General features: G+C 53.1%; 1 protein-coding gene across 2 annotated transcripts in view; it reads right to left on the bottom strand.

Moving 5' to 3' along the window:
* Positions 1–1,676: 1,676 nt before the first annotated feature.
* The window catches only part of ASIC2 (acid sensing ion channel subunit 2), a gene marked incomplete at both ends in the record, with an annotated part of 1,020,042 nt that continues 1,001,417 nt past the window's right edge, over positions 1,677–20,301 (bottom strand). For both annotated transcript variants that reach the window (XM_082678519.1, XM_082678518.1), the window contains 7 exons: positions 1,677–1,778; positions 3,653–3,721; positions 5,360–5,439; positions 8,942–9,033; positions 11,133–11,286; positions 12,532–12,588; positions 14,714–14,864. In XM_082678519.1, coding sequence (XP_082534645.1) covers positions 1,677–1,778; positions 3,653–3,721; positions 5,360–5,439; positions 8,942–9,033; positions 11,133–11,286; positions 12,532–12,588; positions 14,714–14,864 — 705 coding nt within the window. The remainder of the gene's footprint in view (positions 1,779–3,652; positions 3,722–5,359; positions 5,440–8,941; positions 9,034–11,132; positions 11,287–12,531; positions 12,589–14,713; positions 14,865–20,301) is intronic.

The following is a 20,301-nucleotide window of genomic DNA, read 5'->3' on the forward strand; positions in this document are numbered from 1 at the left end:
AGAGGGTTGGGAAAGGCAGGAGTGTGCGAGCGGGCCATGCTGGGGCAGGTGTCCAGCCTGAATTCGCTGGCTGGGTCAGGAGAAACCACGACAGAGGACGGAAGAGCAGAGGGATGTGAAGGCCTCCTCTAAGGTTTGCAGGTCTGTGTGGCGTGCTCTGCCTCCCTGTCCGCATGCCACGTGCCTGTGGTCCAGCGCAGTGTCGTTCAGACCTTGGGCTGTGACCCATTCGTGGGGTGGGGAAGCCATTTACAATGTTGTGATCAATAGTGTTTAAGGATGTGGGGGGCTTCCCTGGTGGCGCAGTGGTTGAGAGTCCGCCTGCCGATGCAGGGGACTCAGGTTCGTGCCCCGGTCTGGGAGGATCCCACATGCCGCGGAGCGGCTGGGCCCGTGAGCCATGGCCACTGGGCCTGAGCGTCCGGAGCCTGTGCTCAGCAACGGGAGAGGCCACAACAGTGAGAGGCCCACGTACCGCAAAAAAAAAAACCAAAAAAAAGATGTGGGATAGAATAGAATAGAATACAGAGCGTACCTGTTTTGTAAAGGTAAGTGATGCATAAACTATGTCATCTAATTATCTATCTATCTATCACCTATCTATCTATCACCTATTTATCTATCACCTATCTATCTATCTATCACCTATCTATCTATCTATCACCTATCTATCAATCTATCACCTATCTATCTATCACCTATCTATCTATCTATCACCTATCTATCTATCACCTACCCATCTATCTACCTATTCGTCCTGTGGTTTTTGACCTGGCAGATCTGGCTCTTTCCTAAAGTCTTGGGGAGAAAGAGTGCGGGGGAAGGGCAGAGACAACTCAGCCATTTCCACAAGACCAGCTTTTAATATGACTGTGATTGGAAGCACAAATAAATAAATGCCAAGAGAAAATGGAAAAACCAAACCAAACCTCAGAACATCAAAACCCAAATTCAGAAAACGAAATGAAACAGATCTCCGACAGACAGACAAACAAAAAAGAAAGACCCCCAAAGAAACAGAATCAGACTGTACAAGCCGTGTCACAGGGAGAGCAGAATGACGTGGGCACCGCGGATGAGTCCCCGGGGCCGCTGTGGAGGGGAGGGGGTGGCCCTGATCACCCTGTGGGCCGGCTTGGGGAGGTGGGGGAGGGCTTTGTGGGCAGGTTAAGAACCTTCACAAACTACACAAGGACCGGACGTCGTCGAGTTCTGCGGCTTCCCTCTTGATCGCGCAGGTGTGATTCCAGCGTGGCCTCGCGTGACTTCAGGGCTGGAACCTGGTCCCCCTGCACAGCTGCAGAGGGACTGCTGGAAACCGCACGGAGGAGGGTCAAGTACGGAGACAGACGTGGAGGCGGTGCCGTGAGGACTCAGAGCATGCAGTTGCTTTTTACATCTGGCAGTGAGATGTGATGGCAGGTCGGTTCTCGGACAGTTCCAGAGCGTGACTCACTTCTCCTAAGAGGGACGGATGCGTGGCAGCAGGGCCTGAGGACGCGTCGTGCCAGACGAGGCTGGAGCGAGGTTTTGACAGAGAGTTTGCTATGTGTGCATAGGGGGCTCTTGCTTCTTTCCGTCGGTCGGCAGGGGTCATCCCACCTGAGCCTGCCGTCCCCTGTTCTGGTCCTGGGCCTCCAGGTCTGTCTGGGGGGTGCCGGGCAGTCGGAGGGCTGTCAGCAAGCAATCTCCTCCAAGGTCCCCAGGGCTGTCTGCAGGGGCACGTTCACACTGTGGCTGATGTTTTCGGAGTGGTTTGGCATCGGGTCGCAAGTGCTCTGGTGGGAAGCGGAAAGTGGGAGTTGATGCTCATTCAGCAAAAGTTCATCACGATGCCCCCGGGCAGCCCAGCCCAGGCCCCGGGAACCACGCTGCCCACTGTGGGCTCTCCCGGGGCACAGCTGCTCTGCCCCAGACATCTCACGCGCTGGCTTGCCATCTTGGACCGTGAGGCTGAAGGGGCCTCATTGCCTTTAGAATCCTCTCCATTCTCCACCTAGGCACCCCCCCACCCCCGCACCCGCAGAGAGGGGATGGGGCTTAGCGACTGGTTTGACCTTCTCTCTAGCGGTCCCCTGATGTGTCACCTGAAGCAACATCTGAGTGATGTGTAGCTTTGGAGCTTGGATGGCCCATCCTACCCTCGCCCTTGGGGTCTCTGTTGGGTCAGCCTGGGCTGGAGGAGGGGTGGTCTGTGGCCAAGCCTGGGGCAGGGGGTGCCAATCGCTGAGGCCAAGCAGTGGAGGCCCCCAGTCAGAACCCTGACCCCTGACCACAGCTGCCGGAAGGACCTTTAGGTTAGGCTGGCCCCAGGGAAGAGCGGTCTTGGGTCCCTGAGCAGGGTGGGGCTGAGATAGCTTTGAGTTTTCCAGGTGATTCCCAGGCTGCGGAGGGCTGGAGGCTGGGAGGGATGGGAGCAGAATTCGGTGCCAAGAATGCGGCTCGGGGAGGGGAGGGAGCCTCTACTCGCTCATTATAAACTAGGCAAAGCTCATGGCTTTACAGGCCTGGCCTCACTTAATCTGAACGGCACTCCCTGAAGCCCCAGTGATTTAGCAGATGATCAGAAAGGGAAGTAACGAGCCCCAGGCACACGAGGCTGGGAAGCGGGGACCTGGGATCCAGGCAGGTAGCTGAGTCCAGAGCCTGGCCTCCTTCCACACTGCTCTCTCCTCAACAGAAGCTGTCTTCTGTTCAAACCCGAGAGAATCAAAGTGAGATTTTTAGCCTGGGAGATGGGTAGAGAAATAGTGTCTGGAACAGAAGTGGGAGCCCAAACGGGAGGAGGGGGCTGGGGTCCATTTGGCATGTTATGATTTTAAGGGGGCAAGTGCCCATTGAATGGGGTGGTCTCTTGGGGCCGGGGTGCTGACTTGGGGAAAGCCAGCGATACCTGCAACCTTCAGTGGAGACCGGGGTCCAGGAGCAGACTGAGTTAGGGAAGAAGAATTAGCAGCATAAGAGGTGCTGCCCCTCTCTGGCTCGAGGAATGAGAGGCAGAGGAGGACAGTGGTGGTTTGGGAGGCTTTGTGCCCAGCTCTGACACTCACCTGCAGTGTAACCTTGGTCTGAGCTGCAACGGCCTCATGCACAGACCTTCCTCTAGGGTGACCGTAGGGTTGAAATGATGTGGCGCTCTTGAGGCACTTAGCACAGTGCCTGACATGTACCAGGCATGTACAGTGGTTAGCAGTTCTAATGGGTATTACTGCCACTACCAAATTCACAGGGCCGCACACCCTACGTCCCCTTCAAAACGGGGCAGAATGCCAGGGACATCCCTGCTTGTATTCTGCCACCCCGCAGAATAAGGGAGTGGACCTACGCAGAGCCTCTCCGGTTCTCCCAAGGCATGAGAAGAGGGGCGTGGCCTCTGGCCTGGGAGAAGCTGGATTGGTCCAGGCAGAAGCATCTCCTGGTCTCCGCTGCATCCACGGCTTACTACTGGGCTCTGGGGTGAGTCTCAGAGACAGGCTCAAGGCTCAGTTGGCGTGTCCTTGGATTTGGGAGCTGCAGAGTGTCACAAGCCACGGAAAGGCGTGCAACGAAGCACGGCCCGCCCTCCGGCCCCACCCGGTCCCCGCATCTGGGTTAACATGGCCTGTATGTGCTAGAGGAACTAAGCAACCTGCAAACCCCGGGCTGCCCTCACCACGTTCTCATCGTGGCTCCTTTCCTCCTCTTCTTTGCCAAGCAGGTCTAATAGCTTGTCTTTGATCAGCTGCAAGAAAGGCAGGAAGGGGGTGGTCAGGCCAGAAGAACGGCGCCAAGGTAGAGAAAGAGAGAGAGACCTCCCTCCACGTGGCTGGGCTGGGGCCCCTCCCCAATCTCTGGGCTGAGATGGGATTTTGGAGCAGGTGCTAGAGCTTGGAGGGGGTCACGGGAGGGCCTGGTCTCCCAGTATGGCTGGTTCCTTGTCTGTCCTGGGGGGACAGAATTACTCATCACTTCCGAGGCCTGACAACTCCACAGTTCACAAGATCGGGATACACTTGAGTTCTTAACATTTGATTCCTAGCAAGAAAGGGTAATTACTAAGTATGTTCCCTGGTGCGATTCAATTTCTGTGATTTTGTGTATCTTTTCACAAAAACGAGTAAACAAGGCAGAATGAAATCTGGCCATGGGACCCGTTTGGGAACAAGGTCACCGTGCTGAGAGGCAGGACGTGGCACTCTAGAGGCCCCTGGTCGCCGCTGCCCGCCGGCTCCCCACAGTGACTCCCAGCGGCCTTTGGCCGTCGCCAGCCCCCTCTGGGATGCAGGCCACTGCTCTGCAGCCCCGTTCGCTAGGCTGAGACTCAGGCGGTCCTGGGGACGGTGTTGGGCCTGGACTTCCCTGAGGGATTCTGGAGTCCCTGGAGCCATCCCGGGGCTGGGGGGAGGGAGGCAGTGGGAAGGCTGACGTGCACCCGGAGCGCTCAGTGACTGAAGCCACTGTTTGTCGTGTGAGAAGCTTTCAGAGGCTTTGTCCAGCTGCCTCCTGAGGGTGACAGCTCCCGGACTGTTGGTGGCCAGGAGCGCAGGGGTGCCCTTGCTCTCCCTGCTCAGGACTGATGAGCACTGCAGGAGTGATCCTTCCTGAAACCTGCCTGGACCACGGAAGGTGCTGCTCGGGTGATGGGCCACCAGGAGGGCAGGGGTGTGTGTGTGTGCATGGGGTGTGCGTGTGGCGTATGTGTGTATTTGTGAGCAGTGTGTGTGAGCACGGTATAACTGTGTGTGATATATGTGTGTGGAGTGTGTGGTGTATGTGTGTGCAGATCTTGCGTGTGAGTGTGGTATAAGTGTGTGTGATGCGTGAGTGGTGTGTGTGTGTGCATGTGGTGTGCGTGTGGTGTACATGTGTATTTGTGAGTAGTACGTGAGTGTGGTATAAGTGTGTGTGATATATGTGTGTGCATATGTCGTATGTGAGTGTGGTATAACTGCGTGATGTGTGTGTGGCACGTGTGTGAGTGGCGTATGTGGAGTGCGTGTGGTGTATGTGTGTGCATATGTGGTGTGTGAGTGTGGTGTGTAGTGAGTGTGAGGGTGCAGACACACCCATGTCTGAAGCCCCCTAGCAGCGGGAGGGGCTCAGACTGGCCTCAGCACAGTTTCATCCTCTTCTCATCCCTTCTGCTCCCTCCCTGTGAGTGTAGACAGCCCTGAGGAGAGGCCTGTGGCTTCTGTCTCTCTTACATCCATCCCTCCCCCAGTGCCTAGGAGGTGGTGATAGACAATACCCATGGACAGGGAAGGGGAGGCGGCCCTGGGGGAAGAGAGGCCGTGCTCTCCCCCCATCCACGCTCGGTTCTGGACGTCAGGGCAGGATGAGGGCGCCAGGTCATCCCCCCACGAGCGATCCCAAATCTTACCTCATAAATATAATCAAAGAGCTCTAGTATTGTAAGGATACTAGCACCAATAAACAATCCCATCTGACCACCAATATCACCTGGAGAGAGAGAGAGAAGACAAAGACTTGGCTTTCCTGACAGCACTTCCGGAAGGGCTGAACGGACTGAGAACTCGGAAACCAGGCCTTCTGAACGGGTTCCCCGTCCCGGGGGGCTGGGGCCTGTAGCTGGGAGGCCAGGCCCTTGACGCGTCCCTCCCTCACTGCACAGCTCTGAGAGCTGGTGGGTTTGGTTTTCAGCACCCATGGGGACGGGAACTAACCTGGATGCTTTCGGGGGGGCCTGGAATAGACCTCGTGGGCTGACAGGCTTGTTCATTTCCGTTCAGAACCACACTGGTGGGGCTCAGTTGGCTCTGGGCTGGGAACAGACGAGGTGCGTGCGGTCCCTGGCCTGGGCGAGGACACAGTCTAGCTTGAGACGTGTGTCAGGTGCCCTGAGTGGGGGTCTCGGGAGCAGTAACACAAGAGACACCCTCCAGTCATGACATGGGCTTTGGGGCCCTTGGGATAAGGCCGTAGGAAGCATCTCCCTGTCTCCCCACCTAAAGGTACACGTTCAGTTTGGTCTCTTTCTAGGGTAGAGGTCCTTGCCCTGGATGTTGGGCCCCACCGACCAAAGTCTTTCTAGACTGGTCTTCGGATACCCCTGCATCAGACTCTTGGGATCCTTGTAATCAGTGTAGCTGCCTGCACCTGCCTGAGGCCTACACAATCAGAACCTCTGGGCTTGGGGTCTGGAGGTCAGGAGTTTAAAGTGCCTGGGTGGTTCTCTGGCCCACCAGAGTTTGAGAACGGCTCTCCTGTGGGAGCTTCCAGTGGCTGGAGACCCCCTGAATGGAATGTGATCCACTGTGTGTGCACCTGGGCATTTGCAGAGGGAGAGTCTGTATTTCAGAAGTTATTATCTGATTCTCAAGGGGGTTCTGATCCCCCCCAAAGCCCCAGGCGCTTCGTTCTGGAGGCAGTGTGGTAGAGCAGGGGGCTCTGAGGTTGTGAGTTTGGAGGGGGGCCACTAGCTCGCTGTGCGGCTTTCATAAGCCCTGACCTTGTCAGGAGCTTTGCCTTCCGGGCACATTTGGTGGTGGAGGTGGTCGGGGTGGGGGTGGTGGTTGGAGGAGATGAACTGTGAAGTCCTTTCCAGCTGTGACCTTTAAGACTGGCAGCTGCTGGGCGGGGCTGGGGAGAGCAGGTGCTGTTGGGGGTGAATGCACTCTCCTCCTGGAGAGTCCAGGCTGACCTCTTGGTCTGAGAACTTTTGGATGAGTACCTCTGCCCACTCCTCCCCTGATTATGGCTGGAGAAGCCCAACCAACACATCCCCAGGCGAGCAAGCCGTGACGACGGGAAGGCGGCCCTTCCTGGGGGGACCTGGTTTGGGGCTCAGCGTGGCTCCCCTTCACTCCTCTCCTGCCCCTCCGCCCCCTCTAATATCCTCAGTAGAGGCTTATCGGGGAGTGTGCACGACGCATGTGCACGTCAGGAGTGGGGTGTGTCTGTGCCTGTGCGAGCGGTGTGGCGGAGCGTGGGGTATGGGCCTGGGTGCGCCGTGCGCGAATGCGTGTGGGATAGACGCAGGCGATACGTCTGACCACCGACGGCTTTACATAGGCGGCAAGCCACGTCTAGGGTAGCTACACGAGTGCGTCCAAATGTGGCTTTGTGGGAGTGGGCACAGTGTGTCTGAGTGAGCATGTGCAGGTGTGAGCACGTGAGTGTGTAAGCACGCAACTTGTGTGCACGTACGTGTCTCTGCAGCCGCGTGGCTTGCATGTGGGTCTGTGAGGGCGTGTTCACCGCGGGAGGGGTGCGCCGTGCGCGGCGGGGGGAGGGGAGGGACGGGCCCGATTGGGTGCCGTGGCTCACGGTTTGCAAGTAGCACTTGCTGTCCTCACGGGAGGTGCAGATGGCAGCAGGACTTTCACGGCGGGCTACTTTGGGTGGGAACAAGATGCTGGGAAAATGCTCTCTCATATCTGCTGCAGGGACCAGCTACCTCTCCTGACAGATTCGGGGCTCAGGCCCTCGTCACTGTGTGTGTGTGTGTGTGTGTGTGTGTGTGTGTGTGTGTGTGTATGTGTGTGTCTGAGTGTGACTGTGAGCCTATGTAGGGGAGGGGACGGAAGTGGAGGAGGCATGTCCTCGGTCTTCTTTAGGAAATAAAGGTGGCAGGAGCAGGGCTCTACCACCAGCTCAGGGCATGAGGCCCTTTGGCCACAACAATCTCCAAGGCCCAGGTGATGACCACCTTAGCAAAGCGGGCACCCAACTGTGGCCCAGTTCCCCAGCCTCCTGGGAGAGGAACAGACACGCTCAGACGGTGCCGCAGGGTAGGCCCTGGGTCCCTGGCATGGTGTCTGTCCACATGCCAGAAACCTCTATTTATGGACCTCCTGTGGGCTGGGGCTTTTCCACATTTAACCATCATGGAAAACTCACAAAATGAGTTTTATTAGACCCATTTTACAGATGAGAAACCTGAGGTTCAGTGAAGCCACCTGCCCACTTCCTCCCAGTTGGTGTGCAGCGGCCCGTGGCTTGCTCTCCCCTTGTACTTCCAGGTAGAAGGTGTATGCCTCCCTGCCCTCACCCAGGATTCTATTCTCACCTGATTCACTTCACAGAGACAAGAGCTAGTTTTCCTCGAAGCCACAGACACCAGATCCTTTCTTGAGAGTGAGTGGGAGTTGGGGGACGAGTCCAGAGCAGGTTTTTTTTTTTTTTTTTTTTTTGCGGTACGCAGGCCTCTCACTGTTTTGGCCTCTCCCGTTGCGGAGCACAGCCTCCGGATGCGCAGGCTCAGCGGCCATGGCTCACGGGCCCAGCCGCTCAGCGGCATGTGGGATCTTCCCGGACCGGGGCACGAACCCATGTCCCCTGCATCGGCAGGCGGACTTTCAACCACTGCGCCACCAGGGAAGCCCCAGAGCAGGTCTTTTTAACTGTGCACCCGCAGGGATCTTGTGAGTTTTACGCTGGGCTGGGACTGTGTTGAAATTAACTTCCTGCATCCATCCTGTGCCCTTGGGGCCAGGGGAGCTGGCCCCAGAGTGGGGTGGCAGTCAGGTTTGTAGATTTCTGGGGATGCATGGCCCTTCTGTTGTGTTTGACAAAGGGCTCTCAGTCCAGGGGGCACCGGGCCTTCTCAATGCAGCAAAATTGCTTTCCAGTGGGGGCTCCATGGGGGACCCTCCCTGGGCCTACTGCCTGGGACCACCCACAGCTCAGCCCTCCCTCCACTTGACAGCTCTTTCTTCCTGCCATGGCCCCAGGGCTCTGACTCCAACCTGGGGGCAGAAGACCATAGAATCCCAAGAGTATGGCGCTGGAAAGGCCCCGAGAGAGCGTCTAGCTCACCTACTTCAATGTGTTGATGGGGGAACTGAGGCCTAGACTGGGACATGAACTGGGCCTAACACCTCCAGCACGTGGAGTTCTTCCCATTCTGGGGCAGGAACAGTGCAAAGGGAAGAGGAGTAACCTGCCCACCGGCCCATCCCCATGAGACGTGGACATTTGTGCAACAGACACTCTGACCTACCAAGTAAGGCAGCAACCTCGTACGCCTTCTTCTGTTCAATGGTCTCATAATTGAGAGCCTCAAAAAATATATCCAGAACGAGGATGTTCTCTCTGCGGAGGAAATGTCCAGTGTCATACGTGGTGAGAACCCTCAGGATCCATGGGGATCATCTAATACAATTTTCCCACAGACAGATGGGGAAACTGAGGCCCAGGCAAGTGAAACAACTGGCCCAAAGTTAGAGCTGGTTAGTGGCACAGCTGGGACTTGAACCTGACATCCTGACTCCCGGCTCAGTGCCCTTCACGGCCCTGGAGGCGTATATCAGCTGTCCCCTTGGCCCCTCATTGCTAACGCCCCTGTCTCTCTGCACCCTTTCCAGGAATCCTCCCCGGCCTCCAGGTCTCCGTGCTCCCAGAGGGTCTGCCTGGGCCCTTATGTGAGCTCAAGTGAGCTCAGCACTCTCTTGACAAGGCTTGCTCGCCTGCCCCCCGCTGACCTCCCCTGCCCACACTGGAGAGGCCCCCAGTTCTTACTGGGATTGATAGCAAGCTTCTCCTAGTGGGGACCCTACCCCAGATGGCCAAGTCAGCTGCAGGGACCAAGGAGGGTTTTTAGGGAGAAAACCCACACCTGGTTGCAGGGTTTCTGATGGAAGCACCCCGGTTCCCTTTTGCTCTTTTGGGCAGATGTGTGCACGAGACACATCTAGGCAGGAGAAGTCATTACGGCCGGCACAATGTCTGCGACAGCGGTGCCTGGTACCTCCTACAAAATTCCCTGCCTCCTTCCACGACGTGGCTCACAATGCCCTCAGCGTCCCTTGTCCTCAACCCTGGGACGGAACAAAAGCCGTCCCAGGATGAGGTCTGGTGACGGTGTGGGCAGGAGGGAGAGGCTGGGAGCGAGGAGCCCTCTCCACGCGGGGCTCGCCCAGGTGCCATTCACAGGGTCACCCTCTCTTGCCTGGTTTATGGCAACTGCTTCCCACCTGGCTCCCTTCCGCCCACCTGGCTTCCGGTCCGACCTCTATCTGCCGCCTGAAGGGTCTTCCTAAAACCGCTAAACTAATCCACGTGACATAAAATTAGCATCCAGTTCCTCCATCACTCAGGCTACATTTAAAATGCTCAGTAGCCACATGTGGCCAGTGGCCATCATGTAGGACATCACAGATAAAGAACATTTCCAGAAGGTTCTACCTAAACGGCAAATGTGAGCCTGTCACTCGCCTGGTGGAAGTTCTTCTGTGGCTGCCTGTCCTCTTAGAATAAGTCCATTCTCTGCGTCCCACCCCCGCCCAGCTCAGCCTGCAGGATCTTCTACCTTGGACACAGTCACCTCCCCCAGCCTCCCCTTCCCCTAATCTTGTCTGCCCTTCACTGATTTTCCCTGCTGAGGCTCTGCCTGGGACACCCTCTGCTCCTGTGTCTTTCTTTCACTTATTCTGTTAAAAGATATATATATATATATAGTTGAGCATCAACTCTGTGTCAGACACTCCACAGCAGAGAACAAAACAAGAAAAGTTCCTGCTCTCAAGGAGCTTCACTTTCGTGAAGTGGGCAAGTTAATTGCAGGAAACACACACGTGAATATAGAATTACACATGGTGGTGTGTGTTATAAAGGAAAACACCAGAGAGCTTCGAGAGAAAAATGACAGGAGGGGACTAATTTAGTCGTCCAAAGAGATGACGTTTAAATGGAGACCTGCACAATGAGGAACCAGCTAGGTGAAGAGTGAGAGGAAAAGCATTCCAGGCAGAGGGAACAGAATGTGCAAAACCTGCCTGGAAAACTCCTCTACATCCTGTAAAAACATCTCTGCATTGACATATACACCCTAATATGTATAAAATGGATAACTAACAAAAAAAATGCAAAAAGAAAAAAATCTCTGAAGCTTTCCTTGACAGCGTCCCTACGCAAGGTGCGGCCAGCCACTTCTCTTATTACCTGCATCAGCCTACATAGCTTTCAGCTTTGTACTTGTCGCTCCACCAGACTCTAAGCTCCTTAAAGCCTGGGGGTGCATCTTAATCCGCTTTGTCTTCGTATTCTGAGTCTGAGCACAGAACGTGGCAAACAGCAGGTGCTCAGTTAATGTCTGCCAAATAGAAGTAATCGCTTACCTTGCCCTCGACTGCCCCCCAGTTTTTCCTAGTCCACCCTCCCCCACCGCCATCCACCACGTCCACTTAACGTACGAGATATATTTTTCTGATTTGTTAAATTTTTTCTCGAGGTACTTGGCTGACGTCTTGCTGGGAATCTTCACCATGGAGAGCTCTTTGTTGTAGCGGGTCAGGTTGCAGGGTGTCCTGCAGAGACAGTAATTACTGTCCTTTTCCGCCAGCAGACCTGGAGGGGAGAGAGAGGCAGGGCTTAGTCAGGTGGACCTCCTGGCCCAGAGTAGCCAGGTTCCCGCAGCAGAGGAGTGAGCTAGGAGGAGGTGCCACCGGGTAAATGAGGGGTGGGGGGCTGTGGAGAGAAGGGGGGCCGGTTGATGAGGGTGTGAGCTCTCATAGAATGTGCCCACTCTTTCTCTGTTACTCTTGGTCCTGTTTTTCTTCTGTTTCCTTCACTGTTATGTCACCCTTTGTAAATCTTTGAAAAGGCTCCACTTTTGGAGAATGGGCTCCGAGGGAGTCCCGGACCCCTCACCTCCCCAGGGCCTTCTTCTCTGCTCCTAGCCTCAGTTCTCATCTATAAAGGGGGCTGTTCTCCAAAGGCGAGTGTGGGAGACCATTTTATCTGAAACTCTGGGCTCCGCGGTACTCCCTCTGGGGCTCCCTCGTAGCCAACGCCCACCTGCTCTGCTCGCTGGTTTAGGACACAGAACTGAGGCTTTGCATCCATTGGAAGTCACTCCTTCTCCTTCCCGCCAGCCCTCCTGGAGGCGTCTGGACGTGTGAGCCCCGAGCTGCTGCACTTAGATCCAGCAAGTGCAGCTGCTGAACGAACTTGAGTCCGGATGATTTAGATACTCTCTGCTTGTCTTGGTTATAGATCATTTCCCGGGTCCGGAAGAGGTGGGCACGTGGAGTGGGTCTAGCTTGGGGGTTGCAGCTTGTTTGTGTGATCTCCCTCACTGGAAGTTTTCCAGGGTCGGGGGGTGGGTGTGGACCAGCCAACACCCAGCAGAAGGCAGAGGAGCAGGGGGAACGCGCCTGGCTCAACGGAGCACGCAAAGACAGGACAGCTTTGGAATAACCGCGAGAGCGTGTGCGGGGAGATACGGCTGATCTCCTTTGGGGCCCACCCGGATGCTCACTGTCGATCCTCTCTGCCCGCTCCCCTGCATTCCGCAGTGCTCTCTGCTCCCCCAAAACCCACTCCTTCCCTACCCCCACCTCTCTACCTCCTTTCTTTCCCTAGTCTGGTTTCCAGCCCTCATCCACTTGCATCAGTTCCCTCCCCCACCCCTCTCTCCTTCCTCCTCTCCATCTCCCTCTCCCGTCTCTGCAGGGACACCACCCTTTCCAGCCTCTTTCCCCTCACCCTTCCCCACTCCCCTTCCCCCCATCTCTCTTCTGCACCCGGAAGTTCTGCAAGGTCTTGATCGCAGCCCCTCCACCATCATTCCACCTGGCCCCTGGTACTGACCTAGGGCAGGCTCGGCACACTCCTTGTGTTGCTCAGGGGTACAGAAAGGGGCATCCCCTGCAAAGAAGAAAGACAGGGAGAGGTACTCAGGCAGCAACCCCTTCCCTCCTTGGGCTGGAGGAAGGGATTGCATCCAGCTACCTTGGTACCTAGGAGGGGCAGCAGTTCACCAGTGGATGGTCAGAAGCCCTGGGGGTAGTGGGGGAGCAGAAGACTGGGTTCTGATCTGCTTTGTGATAACAAGACCGGTCTAGCTAACTTCTCCCAGGTTGCACAATCTGGCTTACATATGTGATAGGAAAGCGCTGACAGTTCAAGTGGGGAAGCAGTGGTAAGCAGCTACTAAGTCCTGGGCATGCATTGTCCCCTTTAACCCACACGGGTACCTTCAGAAATAGGAAATACTGTTTCTGTTTCACCCATGAGAGAATTGAGGCTTAAGAATCCTGTTTTCCCAGGACATCAGAGCTAGCGATGATGGAGGTGGGCTTTGAACCCAGGTCTGTCTGACCCCGAGGCTAGGGCTCTTTCCAGCACACCACACTGCTGTAGGGGAGTGAGGGCTGCTTTTTTAGTCTCCTCTTTGCTGTGCCCTTAATTCCACATTATAATTGAGATACCAGTAACAGTGTCATGTGGGGGTGGGGGGCGGAAATGATTAAAATCTCTCCTGCTTGCTTTGGGCTCAGGTTCCATGGGGAAACCTCACTGGCTGGTGATCCAGTCTGAGCATCAGGCAGGTAGCATTTACCAGTGCTCAGTTCTCTCTGGTCTCTGTAGAAATCCAGAAGCTTTTTTTTTTTCTTTTACCAAGTGCTAAAGTTAAAGCCCACCACGATATCTTTTCCTTATCTTCGCCCTAAACACCAATTCTTTTCAAGAGCTGAAGAACTGATATGCTTCCTCCTTTCTAATAATAAAAATTTAACTGATGTGTTTCCCTTTTTGCTCTGTCTTCTAGGAAGCTCAGAGGCAATTTTAAAGGTCGATAAATCTAAATTTAGATTGCTAGAGCAATTACTGATCATAATGCACTAATTTAGAATTTAGCTCTAAGGATGTTCATTTCAGCATTGGTTATAACAGAAAACAACTATAACAGAAAACAACTGGTAATGAATGAAATGTCTGACATCAGGATTTAGCTAAATAAACAAAGTATGATATAACCATGAAATTGTAGCCATGAAATATAACAGCAAAGTTCCCAGCACATAGTAGGTCTTCAGTCAACAGTACTCTCGATTCCCTCTCCCCATGTGTTAACACAATCACCACTGACGTTTGCAACTGACAAAGCTTTCTTTTTGGCCGCACTGCGGAGCTTGCGGGATCTTAGTTCCCTGACCAGGGATCGAACCCGAACCCCCTGCAGTGGAAGCACGGAGCTTTAACCACTGGACCACCAGGGAATTCCCAACAAAGCATTTTTATATCTTAGCCTAATTTTATCTTCCTATCCACAAATGATTGTGTTTTAAAGATAATGGAGGTAAGAATAGAGAGGTTTAGTAACTTGTACCAGGTCACACAGCAGTAAGGTGGAGGAACCTGAGTTAGAAGCCAAGGCCACTGACTCCAGCCTCAGTCATCCTTCCTTCCATGCTGCAGTACCAAACTCTTCCTGCTCCAATCAGCCCCCCTCCCCCCACTCCACTTCTACTGACAAGCCAACTGCCTCTAATGATGGCTACGTGCATTGTTAGTCTGAGAATAGAAATGTCAGTACACATGCATTCATTTGCTGGCTGATGGACTCTTGCCTAGCTTGAAAGAGAGCTAGACATTTGGATGCAAGAAGGGAAACATCTGGAGGAAAGCAATAACCATCTGGATGTTTGAACGTGTACCACACCAGGATGTAAGAATTGTAAGCATCCAGATATCTGGACACTGAACTCTAGGAGGGAAGACCAGCAAACAATTAGCAAACATATTGAATGTTGGGAGGAACGTCCTCCAAACACCTGACCACTTCTGGACACCAGGATGCTGCCTTGGTTGCCAGACTGGAGGTTTCCATCCGCCCTCTAAGAGTTTGGGCATCAAATACCAGTCTTCCCAGAACAGCATCCCTTTGCATCCTCGTGGAGTGGGTGTAGAGTTTCCCATCAGGGTGAGAAATGCAAAGAAGGTCGCAGGTAGTCCTGGGGCCCTGCGGCTGTCCTCGCCTGGCACTGACCTGGCATGTGGACCATGCGACAGTTGCAGTTCTCCACGATGTAGCGTGTCTCACAGTCAATCCGACAGGCAGTGATGCTGTAAACAGGAAAGAAGTCGAGTCCCATCTCCGAGGACCGGCACTCGCCCCACGGCGGGGGCAGGTATGTGAGCTGCAAGACAGGAAGGAGGGGGCAGCAGTCAGCCCCAGAGCTTCAGCCGCGACAGGCCCAGTGGCTCATTCATTCACTTATGCAGTTAACAGACCACTACTGAGCATCTACTGCATGACAACCTCAATTCCATTGACCTCCCAAGCCTTCTACTTTTGGCTCCAATACCAGTTTTCCTATCTTATTTTTTTTATAACCTTCTTATAAATGCTGATCTTCTCAAAGTCTCTTACACGGGCCACATCTTCCCACTTCCACAATTTGTCATCTCCCATCTCTCAGCAGCAGAGAAGTGAGATAAAAATTTGGGGGCTCTGCCTCTGCAGGCCCCTCCTTTCTAGGATTTTTCGTCCCATTTTTTCTAGCTTTTCTGGCAACGCTGAACTCTAGCTTGAGACTTTTTAACTCAACGACTGCTGCTTTCTTCTTGAGCTCTAGCTACAATATTCCCTTAGAACTCGACGTGCCCTCAAAGGAGAGATCAGGTAAATCAATGTGTATTTCACCCAGTGTGACTCCCTTCCTTCAAGGGCTGTGTACCCTCCAGTTTCTGCCTGTGTTTAGTCTCTCTCCAATGCCATCAAATAGTACTTTTGAAATATTTTGTCCAGAGTTTATAATTGTTATTTCCGGAAGGGTTAGTCTGATATAAGCCGCTCCACCATGACTGAGAACCAAAAGTCTCTCTCTCTCTATTTTATTTAAGACTCATTCCTTTGAGGGAGCTGTTCCTATTCTCATTTTATTCATGACGAAACTGAGTATTTGAAAGGTTAGTAGTCTGTTCAAGATCAAACACAGAGCCAGTGGCGGAGTCAGCATATGGACCTAGGGATTTCTGACTCCAATCTTGCCCTTGTATACTACATTGTCTCTATAGGAAATGGATGAAAGGAGGGAGAAACACTCCAGAGAGGACCTTTCAGAGCTTTTCTCTTTTGTGTTTTTTTCTAACAGCTCCTTTCTTCTTCCTTTCCCATGAAGGCTTGCGTTACTCTCTCGTCTTTCTTTGGAGTTCATGAGCTGACCAGGCTTTTGCACAGATTTCCTCTATGACTTTGGATAAGTCGCCACTCTCCTCTGGACCTTAGTTTCCCCATCCGTAAAGAGGGAGTATGTGGGGGTAGGTTTGGCAGTCTATGATTAGAATGGATTCAGTTCCCTACATTGCTCAGTATTGGATCGATAAGCACACAAACTGGATTTGGGAAGAATTCATAGCGACTTTTGGCAAGACAGGGGGTCTAAAATGATGTAAAATCATCTTGGGAGACTATCGTTTCTTTTTCTTCTTCTAAAACAATTTCCCACAGTGGGTGGACCAAGAATGCAGCTGGTGAAACTCTGGGGATGTGCTACTGTTTGTTCAGGGTCAATCACTTCCCTTTTTTTATACAGAGGTCATGATCCAGATACCATGGCTACCCTGCTGTGGCTGGTTTATCATTCGTTCCATCAGATTTTCTGAAGCCTCACACACCACAGCAGCTGGAAAATCGCAGCGTGTACAGCATCAACTCTTGCTTACCAACGAGTGTCTGAAAGCGTGTTGGAGTATTTGTTTATCCTGGGTAAGCGAAGCCTCAGGGGGACCCTGAAGCACTGTCTTCAAATATCTGAAGGGCTGTCTCAGGGAAGAAGAGTTAGATTTGTTTCCCGGCATCCCAAGGGAAAGATAGACACAAGAACAGTCGTCCTAAGGGAAGTGGGGTACATGATCACATGTATTGATGTTGCAGGCACTGTGGTGGGCACAGCACACGCATTCTCTTATTTAATCCTAAAGAAGGATAAATTCTGTCTCAACTTTCTAACGTGCTACTATGATTCAATGACATCCCTATCTTGAGGGTGAGGTCCCCATCATGAGGAGTGTTCAAGCAGAAACCATACAACCACCTGGCTGGGATGGGAAGAGAGAGATTCAAGTACTGCATATGCAGTTGGAGATTCTAAAACCTCTTAAGCCCTTATATCCAATCCTAGACCCTACATCTGTAATTTTAATTTGAGAGCTAGAGACAGTGGTACAAGTCCGACAGAACCTTGAACCTCACTCTTTCATGGGCTAGTTGTGTGACTTAGTCAGTGACAAAGCCCCCATTCCCCAGCCCCCGCTTTTAGCCTCCTCATTGGATTAAATAAGTGCCCAGCAGCCAGTAGGTACCCACCAAGACTTAGTTCCTATCTCTTTCCCCTAACAAACGTCTTCATGTTTTTCTACCCTTTCATTCATTCAACAAATAGTCCAGCTCCACCTCTGCTCTCCTTACAATCTGGTTCTACAGACTAGCGAAACGCCATCCTTTTTGGCTCAAGTTATTTTGTGCTGGGTTTACTATAAGAACTCCTGCCAATGCAGATGTCCAAGTCCAGAGGACACCAGGCCGCTGATCTAGGGCTCTGGAGCTGGGAGAGAGATCTGGGCTGGAGACGTAAATGTGTGCGTTTGTGTGTGTGTGGCTTTAGTGGATCTTGAAGCTGTGGGGTGGATGAGCCAGCCCAGGGAGAGAGGAGAGACACCAGGATTGAGCCTTAAAGTGTTCCTGCATTTACTTAACAACTCATCCGTCCTTAGCCTTTTATTTTTCTCACTGTGCCATGGAACTGGTGGCCTTGCACAATTACTCACATTTATGAGCTGAGCAAAGAACTCAGAACTTTTGTGATGGCATACCCTGGTGCTTGCCTGTCATCGCTCCACTGTCTCGAGGCTTCTCTCCACAGTACTTTTCGTTTTCTAGAGAGAAGTTTGTGTTTGCACCCTCCCTGCCTTGGGACGTCCTATGCCACTGGCTTTCCCAGCCTCTCCCAGCCCATAGATCCCGAGGTGTGCCAGCAGGTGGCGCTGCAGTTAGCCTAGCTGCTCAAGGAGGGTCTCTGTAGTCAGAGATGCTGGGAGGGAGACTGTCTCATAGGACCTTGCCCAGCTCCCTTGGCCTTTTCCTTGTGTCTGCAGCCCACAGAAGCCTTGCCTGGGATGCTCCTAAGGGAGAGATGCTGTGACGATGATGAGACCGCATAGGAATATGTTCATTCTGCTCCTAGAAAGGGTAGAAAAGACCGGAGGAGAGATAAAGGAGGAGGGAGACAAGGAGAGAGGCCCACTGAGCTCCCCTGGTAGCCACCTGGCTCTTTTGTCATGTCAGCCACTTGGGCTTTTGATTCAGGGGCTGGACACGATACTCACCTGGACCAGATCCCTTTAGGCTCTGGGATTCCCCTGCAGGTTCCTTCCCAGGGCTGGGTCGGGGTCTTCGTTCTGGCCTGCTTGGCTTCCTTCTCCTCCTCACTAGCCCACCTGGCCGAGGTTCTCTGTCTGCCGGGAGCACCCATGTTAGGAGCACGTGTTCTGTGGTCAGACCCAGCTGGGTTGGAATCCTGGCTCTGCCACTTGCTTAGTGGAGGACCTCCTCTTTCTGCATGAGAAGCACCCTGAGATATTAACTACTTCAGAGGGATACTGTGAGTTTTGAACACAAGGTACGTGTAACGCAGCTGTGACCCTTGGCTGATGTCTTCCGGTCTCTGTGTCCTATGGATAGGATGTGAAACTCAGCCCCTTGTTCATCTCCACAGAAAGCCCACTCACCCAGGGCGTTAGAATATAAGGAAGATGTCAGAGTTGGAGGAGGGTTTACATCAGAGCAAAGCTCCTTCACCTTGCCTAAGCCCAGCATCTCTCCATCTTTCTCCTTTCCTTCCTTCTCTCCCGCCTCCTTTCTCGCTCCTTATGTGCTTTGCCACCCTTTCCAGGAGCAGAATCCGCTTATTCTTAAGTAGTTGCCTCATCCTCTGTCATCTTGGTGACATGGCAACCACCTTTCCCGTGGAGCCTCAAGGAAAGGCACTTCCTTCCCTAGGAGGAATTCTAAAGCCAAATGTTACCATGTTTTTTCTTTTCTTTTTTTTCTGCCTCGTTCTGTAACAAGACGAAACATCTCCAAGAGTGGCTGGTGAATAATAGATGTTGAATGAACCAGAGACGTTCTTGGCCTCTTTTCTCCCCACTAGGGCGCTGTCTCACCGTGTACAGTGACCAGGCAACAGAGCTGGTCGTGCTTTGCATCCATAACACAGATACTCACTCTGATGACCGGAAACACAGAAGCACCCCCCGATGACCCGTGGTGCACACTTATTTTCTTTTACTCCCGGAGTCTTCTCTCTGGGATATCTATCTGTGCGTGACTGACCACTTCTTCGTGATTGTGCCAGAAATGAAACAGAGTGGGTAGCATTGTGAGAGGAGCATTGCTGGGGCTTCCAGGGAGAAGTGCTGAGTGTGAACACCCAGTGAGGTTCCAGTGACTTATGTGGTTCCTTGGGCAGGAACTGTAACCTCTGAGCCTTGCTTAGCTGCTCCATAAAGCAAGGGGTCTGGACCAGAGAGCTGCTAAATGCCTCCAGAATCTTCAAAGTTTTGAGTCTATGTGTCTCACTTAACACAAACCGGGATAAGGGGTGGGCAGAGGGGTGGGCTGCTCTCCGATGATCGATCCGGGTCTGAATATTTGGTTCACAACGTGTTTTCTTCCCTACGGGTGTTTGGTGAAACTGATCAAGATAAGGCCAGAGTGGCCCTGGATCAGAGTCAGTGGAAAGCCTTCACTCTGGGAAAAACTGCCTTGAGAGTGAAGGAAAAAAACCCCCTTTGTGAGCTGTTTTCCAGAGAACGTAGTCAGCGGGGTGTTCAGCTCACTCAGTGAGGCTCCCATGGATGAAGAAGTGCTCAACCAGAGGAGCTGGCCTCAGGGTGCAGGAAACAGGAGTCGGGGTACAGTCTGGGCTGTTACCAAAGGCTCAGTGGGGCTTTTGTTAGCCCAGCCAGCCCAGTGGTCCAGCCTAATTGAACAAGCTCTTCATTAACTCCTAGGATGTGCCAGGCGCCGGGCTGGGCACTGGGGCTAGAGAGGTGAGTAAAATGGGGGTCCCTGCTGTCCAGGGGCTCCTGTTTGCCACAGACCCCTCCTGCCACCACCTTAAGGTGTGTCCGCAGATTCCCAGGGCCTGTTCTCTTCTTCCGCCCCAGGCTGCACAGCTGAGGGCAAGTGGGAAGAACCTGGTTCCACCACAGACAGGCTGTGTGGCCTTGGCTAAGTTACATAACTACTCTGGGTCTCAGCTTCCTTAACTGCAAAACAGAGCTAATTATCTGTAACTCCCAGGGCCTCCCTGAGGGTTAAATGAGACAATAGGTGGGAAGAGCCTCACGCAGCGTTTCCATGTGTTCGTTGAGTCCTAGGTTTGGGAAGTGCTTGTGAAAGTCCTTCATTAAAGGTATCAGTCGGTGGCTGGTTCCACGTGCCTTTCCTAATCGGCATCCACCCCTTCAGCTACACTCGTATCTCTTCCTGTTCACTGGATCTCAGGCCTCTAGTACAGGGGCTGGCATATAATGGGTGTTTGATACTTATTGAATGAATGAGTGAATAAA

Source organism: Grampus griseus (assembly GCF_964374135.1).
Source record: "Grampus griseus genome assembly, chromosome: 20".
NCBI lineage: Eukaryota > Metazoa > Chordata > Mammalia > Artiodactyla > Delphinidae > Grampus > Grampus griseus.